The sequence below is a fragment of the Octopus sinensis genome, linkage group LG21 (genome assembly GCF_006345805.1).
Source record: "Octopus sinensis linkage group LG21, ASM634580v1, whole genome shotgun sequence".
Lineage (NCBI taxonomy): Eukaryota > Metazoa > Mollusca > Cephalopoda > Octopoda > Octopodidae > Octopus > Octopus sinensis.
In genome coordinates, this window is record NC_043017.1 from 8,139,604 (window position 1) to 8,155,963 (window position 16,360).

General features: G+C 36.3%; 1 protein-coding gene across 2 annotated transcripts in view; it reads left to right on the top strand.

Annotated features, from left to right (window-relative positions):
• LOC115222796 (centriolin-like) overlaps nucleotides 1–16,360 on the top strand; it is a 38,994-nt gene that overhangs the window by 19,045 nt on the left and 3,589 nt on the right. The window contains exons 16-24 of one of the 2 annotated variants that reach the window (XM_036511832.1): nucleotides 4,188–4,226; nucleotides 6,133–6,297; nucleotides 7,072–7,347; nucleotides 9,797–10,014; nucleotides 11,754–11,911; nucleotides 12,369–12,442; nucleotides 13,421–13,609; nucleotides 14,971–15,072; nucleotides 15,368–15,496. In XM_036511832.1, coding sequence (XP_036367725.1) covers nucleotides 4,188–4,226; nucleotides 6,133–6,297; nucleotides 7,072–7,347; nucleotides 9,797–10,014; nucleotides 11,754–11,911; nucleotides 12,369–12,442; nucleotides 13,421–13,609; nucleotides 14,971–15,072; nucleotides 15,368–15,496 — 1,350 coding nt within the window. The remainder of the gene's footprint in view (nucleotides 1–4,187; nucleotides 4,227–6,132; nucleotides 6,298–7,071; nucleotides 7,348–9,796; nucleotides 10,015–11,753; nucleotides 11,912–12,368; nucleotides 12,443–13,420; nucleotides 13,610–14,970; nucleotides 15,073–15,367; nucleotides 15,497–16,360) is intronic. The other variant, XM_029793099.2, reaches the window with a different exon arrangement.

Below are 16,360 nucleotides of genomic sequence, written 5' to 3' on the forward strand. Positions count from 1 at the left end.
TCATATACATGTAGCCCATGTATATGTCCTGGACAGGCTAAATTGAGAACATGTATCATATAAGATGCATGGACACCAGGGAGATATGTCCTGGATATCACATAGTAACAGGACAGGCAAAATTGGGAATGTGTATCATATATGATGCATGGATACCAGGGAGATATGTCCTGGATATCACGTGGTAAAGAGGACAGGCAAAATTGGGAATGTGTATCATATATGACACCAGGGAGATATGTCCTGGATATCACATGTGATAAACAGGACAGGCAAAATTGGGATCATGTATTATATAAGATGCATGAACACCAGGGAAATATGTCCTGGGTATTACATGTGGTAAACAGGACATATTTCCTTGTGTTAAAGTAAAGACAGGATAGGAACTGTTGAAGTGTGTCTGTAGCTTAGTTCCCATGTTAGGGTCTGATCAGTTGAATCAGGTCCTTACTTTGGCTGCTAAGCAATGGCAGCAGTAGCAGCAGCATCAACAACAACTGCAACACCACTACCATCCCACCTTATAATAGCAACATCAAAAACAGAATAGCAACAGTAACAAGAGCAGCAGCAACAGCATCAACAGAAGAAGAAGAAGAAGAAGAAGAAGAAGAAGAAGAGGGAGGAGGAGGAGGAGGAGGAAAAGAAGAAGAAGGGGGAGGAGGAGGAGGAGGAAAAGAAGAAGGAGGCGGAGGAAGAGGAGGAAAAGAAGAAGGAGGCGGAGGAAGAGGAGGAAAAGAAGAAGGAGGCAGAGGAAGAGGAGGAAAAGAAGAAGGAGGCGGAGGAAGAGGAGGCGGAGGAAGAGGAGGAAAAGAAGAAGAAGAAGAAGAAGAAGAAGGAGGAGGAGGAGGAAAAGAAGAAGAAGAAGGAGAAGAAGAAGAAGAAGAAGAAGGAGAACAAGAAGGAGAACAAGAACAACAACAACAATGAGAAGAAGAACAATGAGAAGAAGAAGAAGAAGAAGAAGAAAAATAAGAAGAAGAAGAACAATGAAAAGAAGAAGAAGAAGAAGATAAAGAAGAAGAAGAAGAAGAAGAAGAAGAAAAAGAAGAAGAAGGCTGATGATGATGAAGATGATGATGATGAGGAGGAGGACAGGAAGGAGAAGGACGACAACGACAACAACAACAACAATTGCAGTATTTTCAACTGAAGAGCAACAGCAGCACAGGAACAACAACAACAACTGCAAAACTGTAAGCAGCAACAGCATAGCAACAAGAACAACAACAGCAACAACAACGATGGTTGTTGCAGTGTCATTACACAGCTGTGTCTGTCTATGAAATGAAACCATTGTTAAATGCTTTAAATGGTTTCATAGAATTCTTAACCTATTTCACCATGAAGAACTTGTCGCTAAAATGTTAATCGGTTTTCTTTATAATCCAAATTACATTTATTTCAAAAGTCTTTCTCGTCGAATTATCCACTCCAGCATCATCAACTGGCAGCTGTCATAAAGGAACAGCAACAACAACAACAATCAGTCGATGATAATAATAATAATAATAATTATTTCAAATTTTTGCCATAAGGGCAGCTTGCGGGATGTGGGTAATTGACAATTACATCAACCCCAGGGATTAACTGGTACTTATTTAATAGACCCCAAAAGGTCGAAAGGCAAAGTTGACCTTGGCAGAATTTGAACTCAGAACGTAGTGGCAGGTGAAATACTGCTAAGCATTTTGCCCGGCGTGCTGACGATTCTGCCAGCTTGCCGCCTTAGTTAATAATAATAATAATAATAATAATAATAATAATAATAATAATAATAATAATTTTTCCTACTGTTGGCACAAGTCCAACAATTTTAGAAGCGGGACAAGTTGATTGCATTGACTCCAGTGCTCAACAGTACTTATTTTTAAAGACCCCCAAAAAGGTGAAAGACAAAGTTGACCTTGGAGGGATTTGAACTCAGAATGCAAACAGATGAAATGCAGCTAAGAATTTAGTCCAATGTGCTAACTATTCTATCAGCTTGCCACCTTATCAAAATGTTAATAAAAATGGTTTCAAATTTTGGCACAGGGCCAATAATTTCAGGGAAGGCTATAAGTCTATTACATTGACCCCCAGCGCTCAACTGGTACTTATTTAATCAACCTCAAAATGATGAAAAGTAAAGCTGACCTTGGTGTAATTTGAACTCAGAACATAAAAACAGATGAAATGTTGCTAAGCATTTTGCCTAGCGTGCCACCTTATCAATAATAATAACAATAAGGGTTTCAAATTTTGGAACCAAGCCAGCAATTTTGAGTGGAAGGGTTTAGTTAATACCATTCACCACAGTATTTGAATGGTGCTTATTCTATTGATCCCAAAAGGAGGAAAAACGAAGTTGGCCATGGCAGTGTTTGAGCTCAGAATGTAAGGAACTGGAGGAAATGCCACTAAGCATTTTGTTTGACACGTTAACAATTTTGCCAGCTCATAGCCTTTAAAGGTGATAATTCTTTCCAATTTTGGCACAAGGCCAGCAATTTTGAGGGGAAGGGCAAATTGATCACATCAATCTCAGTACTTGTCTGGTATTTTATTTTATTGACCCCTTCCCCCACAAAAGGATGAACGGCAACGCTGACCAAGACAGTAAAGAGCTGGAAGAAATGCTGCTTAGCCCTTTGTCCAGTGCATTAATAATTTTATTGGCTCACAGCCTCTGAAGGTGATAATAATTCTTGCTAATTTTTGCACAAGGCCAGTAATTTTGGGTGGAGGGGCAGAGGGTTAGTCAGCCCTAGTGCTTGCCCAGTGCTTATTTTACTGACCCCCAAAAGGATGAAAGACAAAGTTGACCATGGCAACATTTAATATCAGAATAATAATTCTTTCTAATTTTGACACAAGACAAGCAATTTTAGTCAGTTGCTTTAATCCCAGTCACTGACTTGTACTTTATTTTATCGATCCTGAAAGGATGAAAGGCAAAGTCGACCATGGTGGTATTTGAGCTCAGAAGGTAAAAAAGAAATGCTACTTCACATTTTGTCCAACACATTAATGGTTTTAGCAGTTCAGTTTTAAACACTTTAGCATTTAAACTGGTCATATCCAGCCCAAATATTCTACTTGTCTTATCTTCAAACTGGCCAGATCCAGCCTCTCACACATACTTGGCTATATCATTCTAAAAATAACAATCAGGAGTGGCTGTGTGGTAAGTAGCTTGCTTACCAACCACATGGTTCCGGGTTCAGTCCCACTGCATGGCACCTTGGGCAAGTGTTTTCTACTATAGCCTTGGGCTGACCAAAGCCATGTGAGTGGGTTTGGTAGACGGAAACTGAAAGAAGCCTGTTGTATATATGTATATGTATAGATATATGTGTGTGTGTTTGTGTCTGTGTTTGTCCCCATAACATCGCTTGACAACCGATGATGGTGTGTTTACGTCCCCGTAACTTAGCAGTTTGGCAAAAGAGATCGATAGAATAAGTACTAGGCTTACAAAGAATAAGTCCTGGGGCTGATTTGCTCGACTAAAGGTGGTGCTCCAGCATGACCACACAAATGACTGAAACAAGTAAAAGAGTAAAAGGGAGAGAGCAAATCTTAAAGCTACAAAATAACACAGTATTAACTCGAACCCTTTTGCATTTAAACTGGCAACATTTAGTCAGAATATTCTTTTTGTTTATGATCAAACTGGCCAGAACCAGTCTTTCACACTAGCCTACCGTGTTAGCTTTAAAAATTTACAGTCGTATTATCAAAATCTGGAGGCTACCAGAAAATGCAGGATAAATTCAAAACAATGTGAATAAATAAGCATTACATTTGACAAAATAATCTGAATGCTAAAGGGTTAACCCTTTCGTTACCAACCCGGCTGAAACAGGCTCTGGATCTGTAGTACAAAGGTCTTGTTTTCATAAGTTTTGAATTAAAATCTTCTACCAAACTTTAGTCACAATTTATGTTCCTAACCCTAGCTGAATGATAACTAAGTTATTTTACTAAATTCTTTGTTATATCTAAAATTAATTGAAAGAAACACAGAGCATCTCAACAGAAATACAGTAACGAAAGGGTTAAAGGTGATAATAATTCTTTCTGATTTTAGTCTACACACCAGTTCTAAAGAGTGACACAAATGGTAAAGATTTTAGACAGAAGATACTTTATGTATGTTTGCTTATATTCTTTTAATTTCTCTGTTCAAATTCCAACAGGATACACTTTGCTTTTCATCCTTCTGTGGTCAAGAAAATGTAAGTAGCAGGAAAATAAGTGCCCCATGGTCAAATCAATTGACTCTACTCTTCCCTTAGATATTTTGTGACTTTGTATTAAAGTTAGAAGTCAATGGTTCAGTCCATCAATATAAGTAAATGTTGTTGTTAGTGGTGGTGGTGTGGTTGTGTTTATTTTGTTGGTGTTGTACTTGATGTTGTGGTTATGGGAAGTGGTGTTCTTGATTTTGTTGTTGTTGTTTTGGTGGTGGTGTGGTGGTGGTAGGGTGTTGATGTTTTCATTGTTTCCGTTGGTGTTGTTTTTGGTGATGATGGTAGTAATGTTGTCTTTTCCTCCTTCTCCTCCTCTTTCTCCTCTTTTTCCTTCTCTTCCCCCTCTTCCTCCTCTTCATTCTCCTCTTTTTCCTTCTCTTTCTCCTCTTCATTCTCCTCTTTCTCCTCTTCATTCTCCTGTTTCTCCTCCTCTTTTTCCTTCTCTTCCTCCTCTTCATTCTCCTCTTTCTCCTCTTCATTCTCCTCTTTTTCCTTCTCTTTCTCCTCTTCATTCTCCTCTTTCTCCTCTTCATTCTCCTGTTTCTCCTCCTCTTTCTCCTTCTCTTCCTCCTCTTCATTCTCCTCTTTCTCCTCTTCATTCTCCTCTTTTTCCTTCTCTTCCCCCTCTTCCTCCTCTTCATTCTCCTCTTTCTCCTCCTCCTTCTCTTCTTTCTCCTCCTCTTCCTTCTACTTCTTCTTTCTCCTCCTCTTCCTTCTACTTCTTCTTTCTCCTCCTCTTCCTTCTACTTCTTCTTTCTCCCCCTCCTCTTCCTTATAATTTTCCTCCTCTTCGTCTTTCTCCCCCCTCCTCCATCTCCTTCACCTCCTCCTGTCCTCCCTCTTCTCCTCCTCTGTTTCCTCGTTTTTATTGTCTTCAGTTTATTGTCTCCTACCTCGTTACTCCCACATCAAAACTAGACATTAAGAAACGCCATCAATCCCCAATATTTAAACAGTTGTCAAATGTTGACATTATTGATGCCTTTGGTAAATAAGACAAGGAATTCAGAGGTGGGGATGGGAATGAGGACAGGCTAATACAAGGAGTAGGACTTATTGATTAAAAATAAAGATGAAGACATAATTTGAAATGGGAGTTTGACAGATCAGAACAATTGATTTCTGTATAATTATATATACACACATATCTTTTTACAGTATACAGGGTGTTCATAAATTATCTTTACAACCTAGGCATGGGTGTGGCTGTGTGGTAAAAAGCTTGCTTCCTAACCACATCGTTCCTGGTTCAGTCCCACTGCATGCCACTTTGAATGAGTGTTTTCTACTATAACATAACCACAGGTCAACCAAGGCCTTGTGGGTGGATTTGGTAGAAGGAAACTGACACAAGCCCATCATGTATGTGTGTGTGTGTTGTGTGTATTACATAATGTGATATAGCATCACATAATGTGGAAGACAACTGGAGGTTTCTACATGAGAACCTGTTGAGAGTCACTAACCAGATCTGTGGATGGTGCAAAGTCCCCTCTCAACCCAAGGTAATGTGGTGGTGGAACAATGTAGTTGGCAGGGCCATTAGGGAAAAGAAACAGGCATGTCAGACCCTGAAACCTGTTGGCTTAAGATCTCTTCAAAATATATTTTGAAGAGGTCTTAAGCCAACAGGTTTAAGGGTCTGATAATATGCCATAAAGGTAAACACTTTATGGATGGGAAACCCAGAGTAATCCCATAAACCAGCCTTCCCTAGTAAAAGAGACATACTGTTCTACATCTTAGAGTGTGCTTGGTAAGAAGAGAGGGTTTTTTGGAAAGGAAAAGGGAAAAGTCCAAAGAAGGAAAAAAATTACCAAAAGCATGTGTGTAGTTACATTGCTGTATGTATATATGTATGTATGTATAATTATATATGCATATTTTTAAGGGTGAAATCCTGGCCTTGCAAGTAAAAGACTTAAATAAGCATGTGTGTCAAAAACAGAAAGAACTATCAAACATACAAGAGGACCTGGGAAGGAAGAAGTCAGACATTGACAATTTATTGAGGGAAGCACAAACGGCAGTTGTATTAAAACAGAGAGAGCTAAAGGTAAGTCATAGAGTGAAGTAAAACAAGAATCAGTTCAGGTGGGATGTAATCAAAGAAGGTAAAATATAATAGTTTCAGATTGACTGAAGGAGTATAACTGGTACAGGATTGTTCAACTAAACTGTATAAAAACCAGTTATATGTATTATGTGTATATATATGTGTATGTGTGTATGTATGCATATATAAATACTGATGTGTGTGTGTGAAAATGTGTGTTTGTGTGTGTGTGTCATTATTCAGTTTTATTTCAAGATTTCTTGCCATTAGAGAAAGAACTGGTTTCTAACCTAGATCCAAGGCTTCTTCATTAGAATTTCAATATTAACAACAGGGTATGTATGTATGTATGTATGTATGTACGTATGTATGTATGTATGTATGTATGCATGCATGCATGCATGCATGTATGCATGCATGCATGTATGCTTGTATGTATGTAGGTTTTGGGTAGGTCAGTAGGTAGGTAGGTATGCACACATGTATGTATGTATGTATGTATGTATGTATGTATGTATGTATGTATGTATGCTTGTATCTATGTAGGTTTTGGGTAGGTAGGCAGGTATGCATGCATGTATGCATGTATGTATGTATGTATGTATGTATGTATGTATGTATGTATATAATTGGTATAGCCAGGAGAATGAAAGTTTACAAATTCTATTTCTATAACAGACCAAATGCCATGTAGATTGACTCAGTAGATTTTCTTTTTATCATATCATTATCCATTATTTGTGTGCACATGTGTTTGCTGTCTATACTTCACAGGCATGTCATGAAAAGCTTGTTAAACTTGAGGGCTGCCATCTTGAACTTGCAACAGTTACTCGAAACAAAAAAGGGGAACTTGAAGAAGTGACAAAGGAATTGGAAAAGCAGCGCCAAGCTGCTAGTATTCTTAATGAAAATATTAATGAAGAAAAGCAAAATCTTCAGACCGCTATTGACCAACGCAAGATTGTTCAAGCCAATACTGATGCTCTGAAGAATCAAATGGAACAGAAATATGCTGAACTAGAAAAAACATTCAAGCATTTATCAGAGGTATGGTTGATGTTATTGTTCTGAGGGTGTATATATATATAATGTACTCTGTTGATTACAATAAAAAGGGTTCCAGTTGATCCAATCAGCAAAACAGCCTGCTTATGAAATTACTGTGCAGGTGGCTGAGAACACCACAGACATGCATACTCTCAATGTAGTTCTCAGGGTGATTCAGCTTGACAAGGCTGGCCCTTTGAAATAGAGGTACTACTGATTTTTGACAGCTGAGTGGACTGAAGCAACATGAAATAAAGTGCCTTCCCCAAGGACACAACGAGCTGATGGGAATTGAACTCACAACCTTGTGATCATGAGCCACATGCCTTTTGGGCGTACATATATATACGTACACACTTATGCATGGCAAATCATCACTACTATCTTTATCTTCCTCCCAGCTGCTTCTACCCACCGCTATATAATGTAGGGCAACCATGTATCTCTTCTATAGCAAGACACTTGCACTTGTCTCTCTGTCATAGCCTCTCAACATCTGACTTAAAGCCACCTCCCTTTTCAAATACAATCCTCACTTAACTGAAGGGGGGCTTTCCTTGTCTTCTATTGTCTTATAAGTTACTTGGCAACCTCACTAATGCCAGTGCACAAAAATAAAAAAAGAAGCACTCAGTAAACACTGTAAAGCAGACATTGGAGCTGAGCTTACAGGATCCTGTCAAACCAGCCAACCCATGCCAGCATGGAAAACAGACATTAAATGATAACAATTATATATGTATATAAAATTAAATAAGGCCGGTTTATGGTTTATGGTATTACTCTGGGTTTATGCTTATGGACATGAAACCCAGGGTAATCCCATAAACCGGCCTTATCTAACTTTATTTATATTATATACTGCTCTATAACTTAGAGTGTGCTTCTCTTTCAGATTTATGTTTTACCAATGAAACATATATATATATATATATATGTGTGTGTGTAAACCTTCCCGTTATATATATATATATATATATATTATATATATATATATATATATATACACACATACATACATACATACATACATACATACATACAATACATACATACAATACATACATACATACATACATACATACAATACATACATACCAACATACATACATACATACATACATACAATACATACATACATACATACATACATACATACATACATACATACATACATACATACATACATACATACATACAATACATACATACAATACATACATACATACATACATACATACATACATACATACATACATACATACATACAATACATACATACATACAATACATACATACATACATACATACATACATACAATACATACATACATACATACATACCTACATACATACATACATACAATACATACATACCTACATACATACATACATACAATACATACATACATACATACATACATACATACATACCTACCTACATACATACATGCATACATACACGCATGCATGCATACAAGAACATACATACATGAATAACAACTCTTCCTATTTACCCACCTTTCCATTCATCCCACTTATTGTTAAAGATTAATGGCAAGCCTGATCTCTAGCTACCTGATATAATATTTCAAAAAATGACTACAGTGAGACAAAAATGAATTCCTAAGAGATTACATTGATAATCTTGGATTATGATAAAGCACCTTAGCTATGTGGTTAAGACGGTCACTACTGATATAGTCATGTGTTCAAACATTAGTTCTATATTTATTGTGGTATGGGCCTCAGAACAGCAAATATACTTTCATCTCAGTTTATGTGGGGTTAGCAATTAATTCTCATCAAAAAAATCATACCTACCATCTTTACTTAGAAAAATGAATGTAAAACAGCATCAAAAAAAGTTCACTATATTTTACCATTTGAAAATTTGAATAATAATAATGACATAATATCTATCCATGAATCATTAAAATTTGAATAAATTATGAAATTAATTATTTCAGTTTTCCAAGCTCAAGGTGGCAATGGTTAATGAGAGACTGCAAGTGAAACCCTTCCTTAAGCGAAGACTAGCTTGGTCCTTGCTGCCTTATTGGGGTGCAGGGGTGAAACACTTGTGACCCTGAGATACCTACTGATGATACAGAAGTTGTTTCTGGCATTACAGTGGATTTAGAAGAGTTTGCAAAAACCTCTGAGTGGCTCCTGCAGTTTGGGCATGGGGCAAAGCATCACTGATGTTTATTTCCCCTCACATTACTGTTTTCCAATTTTATAGTTTTGAAGCTCGGTGAAGTTGCCTTAAATTCTAATCTGTACAATTTCCATTGATTTTTCCATGCTTTCACCACACATATATGTAACAACAATAACAGAGTTATATCCTCTTCATGACCAGAGAAACAATGAAAGGATTAAAATTATTTTGCTATAATGTCCTGCAATATATTCAAACCTTTCTGAATTTCTGACGTATTTTCAGGAAAAACTTAATCTGAGCAATCTTGTGAAAGAAACAGACCATCATAAGAAAGAACTGAAGCTTCTACAACAGTCTGTGATAGAGGAACGTAGCTGTTCGGATAAGTTGATAGTAGAAAGAAGCAATTTGCAAGAGAAGGTTTCAAGTCTGTCTAGAGAACATAACCAATTAGTGAAGGACCACAGTGAATTTGATACAAAGTTAAATGAAGCTAAAACGTCAGTATTTGTTATATTTTTGTGTAATTTTATGCAAGGCATAATTCTGGGTTTGCTCCCTATTCATCTCTTTTTGGGAAAACATTTTCTACATTAGCTCCAGGTTGACCAATTGCTTGTGAGTGGAATTCATCAGATGGAAAATGTACAGAAGAGCACCCTGTATATATATATATATATATATATATATATATATATATATATATATATATATATATATATATTACGGAGATGTACTTGCATAGCAAGTGACTTGTTCTGAGATTGTGTGCTGAAACAAAAACAATTGCAGTGTGAAAGATGTTTGTAAGCCATTTAAGAACACACAAAAAACCAAATTATTAAAAATTATTAAAAAGAAACAAAAGAAAATGTAGGCAACAAAACAAAAAGAAATATCATATTGGTATTGGACATTACTAAGCACCTATTTAAAGTAGAAAATAAGCGGCAGCAACAAGTGACTGATAAGACTTAAACCCTGTACCTGTTGCCAGCCAAGCAACAATATATTACTAAGTACTTGCAATTTCTTCTTCTCAATTTGGGTACTTAGGTATTAAGATAGACATTGCTGAGTGATTGAGAAGTATGATTTTCAACCACATGGTTTGTGGTTCAATCCCACTGTACAGCAAATAGGAAAAGCTTCTACTATAGCCCTAAGATGACTAATGCCTTGTGAGTAGATTTAGTAGACAGAAACTGTGGAAATCTATTGTGTGTATGTAAAATAGATGTTAAAGGATGATGATGAGGCAGAGGAGGAGGATTTATGTATGTATTAGTGCATTTGTAATTGTATTTGTCCCCACCCCCCATCACTGCTTGACAAATGGTGTTAGTTTATTTTACACCTTCCCATAATTTAATAGCTCAATGAAAGATATGATAGAATAAGTACCAGACTTCAAAAAATAAGTACTGGGGATTTTGTTCAACGGAAACCTTTCAAGGTAGTGCCCCAGTATGGCCATAGTCCAATGACTGAAACAAGTAAGAGATAATAGAAAAAAGATGGCAATTATTTTTGCTCTATTAACTATACTATTTTATCTCTTCTAGGTTGTTGTCCGTAGCTATGTTGCCAGTAAAAATATTTGTTAATCATGCAAGTGCCTTCATAAATTGTTCAAAGTGGAAGTCTTTTTTTAAAGTCTGTGTTGTGTTCTCTATATGTTAAAAGTCATACAGAAATACACACACATATAAACAACCAAAAAAATACCTATATGTATTGTATGTATACATATAGTTTTTTTTATGTCAGTCTTGCATTGTGTTGACAGACTTACACTTAAAATTCTTGCTTTTTTAATCCAAAACTTGTTGTTTACTAAGGTGACAACACTACCTATTTATCTTTCGCACACTCTCCCTCTCCCTCTCCCTCTCTCTTTCTCTCTCACTGTATTTCTCTCTCAATAACAACTTTACTCTTCTCCTTCTACCCTCTCACTATGCAGATGTGTTACAAACGGGCAGACGAAAATCAGTTTTACTTTTATGATATAAGATAAGATAATTTCACTTAGTGCCAGCAAGATAGGTTATTTAACTAATGTCCAACATAACAAGTTATCCCACTTTGATTCAATGTTTGATAAGAACAATAACTCTGTGAATGAAATTATGTCTAGCATCATTTACATTAAAACCTTGTTACTGTATCACAGAACATAAATTTCAATAATTTGTCCTGTCTTTATTTTGAGATCTAATTTATTTTTCTTTTACAGGGAACTCTGCAATGTTGAAACTACCATAAAGGAGAAAACCAGTCATCTAAACTCCTTACGAGATGATATCCAGCATGAAGAAGACTACATTAGTCAATGTCAGAGTAAGAAAACAATGTTAGAAACAGAACTGGAATCTCTTCAAGAAAATATCTCAGGTCTGATGAAATTACTTTTTTTAAAAAAAACTTTGTCGTGTCTTGTTTCCTTCTCTTCATGTGAGAACATGGCGAATGATTGGAAAAAAATGAGGTTGAAAGAAAGGGAGATAATAATATAACTGGAGCTTGAATGGAAGGGAGATAATAAAGTGCTAGTGATCCTAACAAGAGAACATGTATGTGTGTGTATGTGAGAATGGTGTGTGTGAGTGTGTGCATGTGTAACGTGTGTGTGTGTGTGTTGTGTGTGACAGTTGATGTGTGCTTTTTCATATGGTGTGTGCACATGTGTGTGTGTCTGTGTGTGTCCGTGACCAGAGTGCATGTGTATGGTGTGTGTATGCAGGCAAAAGTTATCTTGTCTATGTACGTTGTGTGTGTTAATGCGTGTTGCATGTGTTTGCATATATAGTCTGTGTTCTCATATATATATATATATTATTGTTCATTCTAGAACGGCAGAAGGAATTAAACATGATAGAAAAATCACTCCAAGATGCTGAGATTCAAATGTCAAATTCTAAAGAGGTTTGTAGACAGTTTCTTCATACTGTGTTTTTTAAAAGATATCTTTCCATGCTTATTCATTTTCTTTCCTATTACTACATAACCATTACCAGCAATCTATGTAGCTAATGACGTGGGTGGGGGTATCCACTCCCTAAACATTTATTCTCTATAATGCATTTTATTTTTCTTTAGTCTTCACATCCATTTAGTATATCTTTTATCTTTTACTCATTTCAGTCTTTAGACTGCGGCCATGCTGGGGCACCTACTTGAATAATTTTTAGTCAAATGAATCGACCCCCAGTATTTTTTCCTTCAAGCCTGGTACTTATTCTGATGGTCTCTTAAGCCAAACTATTAAGTTACAGGGAGAAATACACACACACACACAGTAGTAGTAGTAGTAGTAGTAGTAGTAGTAGTAGTAAGCTGGTGCTTTGAAACTAATTAACATTTTGAATGAAGGTCTTTAATTTCAATCCCTTTAACCTTATCATTACCAGCCCGGCTAAAACCGGCTCTGGCTCTGAGTATAAATTAAAATCTTCCACCAAACCTTAATCACAATTTATGCTCCTAACACTAGCTAAATTTTACTAACTTCTTTGTTATATTTAAACGTAATTGGAAGAAACGCAGAGCATCTCAAAGTAAATACAGTAACGAAAGGGTTAAAATAGTGGTATCATGGAACCAGTACTAGGCTCAGGCAGGTTGACATCAAAAGGTTTACACATGGTTGTTGGTAGGTGATTGAGTGAAGATGAAAACAATGATGTGATGACCCAAAATCAGTCTGCTTTTTGTCTTTCTTTCTCTTTATTCTTTCTTTTTGTTCTTTTCGTTTATTCTAAAATTTTCAATGCAGTTTACAATGTAATTCTTGTATTTGGAAACAATCTCTCAGTATCACTGTAACAATGGATAAATGGTGATTGTTTGTTTAGCTGATATAAAACACAAATAATTCTGTATCTTTATTTCTATATCTTACAGAAATCTGAACAGATCAATTCAGCAAATATTGATTCCCAGGTGATTCTTGACCATTTAACCTCTGAGATTAAACAACAAAGAATTCTTCGTTGTAATCAACAAAATCAGGTCAAAGTGTTGCAGAAACAGCTGGAACAATTGACTTACTCTTTTGAGGAGAAGACTACGGAAATGGAAAAAATTTCTATGGTAACCAAAAGTGCACACACTTATGCGCACGCACGCACACACACACACACACACACACGCACACACGCACACACGCACGCACACACACACACAATCATCATCCACTATTGATATATTTGTGTGAATCTCTGAAGCATATGTTGATATATATCTACTTATGTATGTATACATGTATGTAGGCATACACACACACTCTCTCTCTCTCACACACACACACATACAATGTACATGTGTGTATATATATATATATATATATATGCACATATATGTGCACACACACATATATACACACATATGTACATACATGTGTGTATGTGTATGCATATGTGCTTGTTTTGTATATATATATATATATATATATATATGTTTGTATTTCTATATTTGTACAAAGGAGTGCTGAGAAGTTCCTGGCTTTAAGGCCATACAGATGATGATGATGATGATGATGGTGGTGGTGGTGGTGGTGGTGGTGGTGGTGGTATGGTGGTGGTGGTGTGGTGGTGGTGGTGGTGGTGGTGGTGGTGGTGGTGGTGATGGTGATGGTGATGATGATGATGATGATGGCCACAACAATAATTATTATTATAATGGTCTCTAAATAAGGCATAAGATCTGCAATTTTTAGGGCAAGGAGTTGGTTCATACCATCAACCCCAGTACTTGACTGGTACTTTATTTTAGGTCAACCCTAAAAATGATGAACTAGAAAGTTGATCCCAGTAGAATTTGAACACAGAATGTAATGATTCAGCTAATCCACTATACAAACAATAAGAAAATTCACAATAATAACAATAACAATAAATAATAAAAATAACACCACCAACAACAACAACAACAGCAATGAAAATAATGGCTTCAAATTTTAGCAAAAGGCCAGCAATGTTTTTTAGAAGAAGGGTAAGTCAATTACATTGACCCCAATACTGAATTGGTATTTATTTTATAAATAAATGATGAAAAGAGATGAAAGGCAATGCAGAATTTGGCAGAATTTGGTAGAATTTGAACTCAGAAGATTAAAGCCAAAAAAAAAATGTCACCAAGCATTTTGTCCAATGTCCTTGCAATTCCACCAGGACATGGCCTTAATTAATTAGGATTTAAACTGGCCATATCCAGCTCAAATATTACACTTGTTTTATGATCAAGCTGTCAGGATCTGGCCTCTCAAAGCTACAAGATAATGTATGATTAATTCAAAACAATGTGAATAAATATTGTATTAGACAGAGTAATCTGAATGCTAAAAGATTAATAATACTGATAATGACAATAATAATCTTTTTTTTTTTTCCTGTTTCTTCCAGCTCTGTATTCTTCTGCCATGCTTTCATTATTTATTTTCTCCTCTATTCCAGATCAATTCTGAAGCAAGAGAGAAGTTAGACTCCGTAATGAGTGAAATAAAGGAGGCAGAGAACCAACTACAGGAACTCAGGAATAAAATTGGAATCTTTCAAGTAAATTTTACTTTCTCAGTTATGATTTCAACACTCCCACACACACCACACACACACACACACACACACACACACAACACACACACACACACACACACACACACACAGATCATCGTCATTGTCGTCATTTTAACATCCACTTTCCCTTGCTTGCATGGGTCAGACAGGGTTTATTAAGGCAGTTTTTCTATGGCCAGATGCCTTTTCTGTTGCCAACCCTCACCTGTTTCCAAGCAAGATAATATTTTTCCCTGATCAAACATGTTCTTGAATATATATATATTTTTTGTTTCAGAAACACTCAACTGAAATCAAAGATGTTGAACAACTGAAAAATGAGTTGAAAATTGATGTAAAACTTTTGAATGAACAAAAATCTTCTCTAGAATTACATCTCAATGAACTCAAGAAAGATATTACTCGGGTAAGCTTAACTGCCTTACACGGGTTTAGAGGAATTAATTTTTGATGAGATATAAAAGGACTCTATATTTAAGATAATATATAGTGTGGGACTGGAGGTGCATAGCTTAGTGGTTAGGGTGTTGGACTCGTGATTGCCAGATTGTAGTTTCAATTCCTGAACCAGGTGATGAATTGTGTACTTGAGCAAAATACTTCATTTCATGTTATACCAGTCCACTCATTTAAAAATGAATAATCCTGCAATGAACCAGTGTCCTGTCCAGCAGGAATATAAAGCCCATAGAAACCAGAGTAATGTGGACTAACTGATATAGAGTAGGAAGAGAATGCTGCAACATTCATGCCTTTCTCATGAAATTAGCCACATAACTCAACTGAAATTACTTCAGCTGGCAAGTGGAACCTGCCCTCAATGTCCCTCTTTCTCTCTTTCTCTGTGGTACTCACCTGTCTTTAGGATAATTTCATATCAAAAATATTAAGTCATGCACCACCAACTAGTTGGTCATGGCTCACCTGCTCTAAACAACAGCAACATTTATAGTCAAGAAATGCCTTATGAGGAGTAGCTGTGTGCCTATAGCTGTTTTCAAAAGTAATGAATGCGTGACAATGATTGTTGGTGTGTTAACCCCTATAACTTAGCAGTTTGGCAAAAGAGACCAATAGAATAAGTACCCAGTTTTAAAAAAGAAGTACTGGGGTTGATTCGTTTGACTATATTTGCTCAAGACAGTGCCCCAGCATGGCCACAGTCTAATGACTGAAACAAGTACAAGACAAAAGATAAAAGCTATCCTGTCTGTGACTGAAGCTGTACATTTAGGATTGGGGCTGGAAACATCCAAAGATCCACAAATGA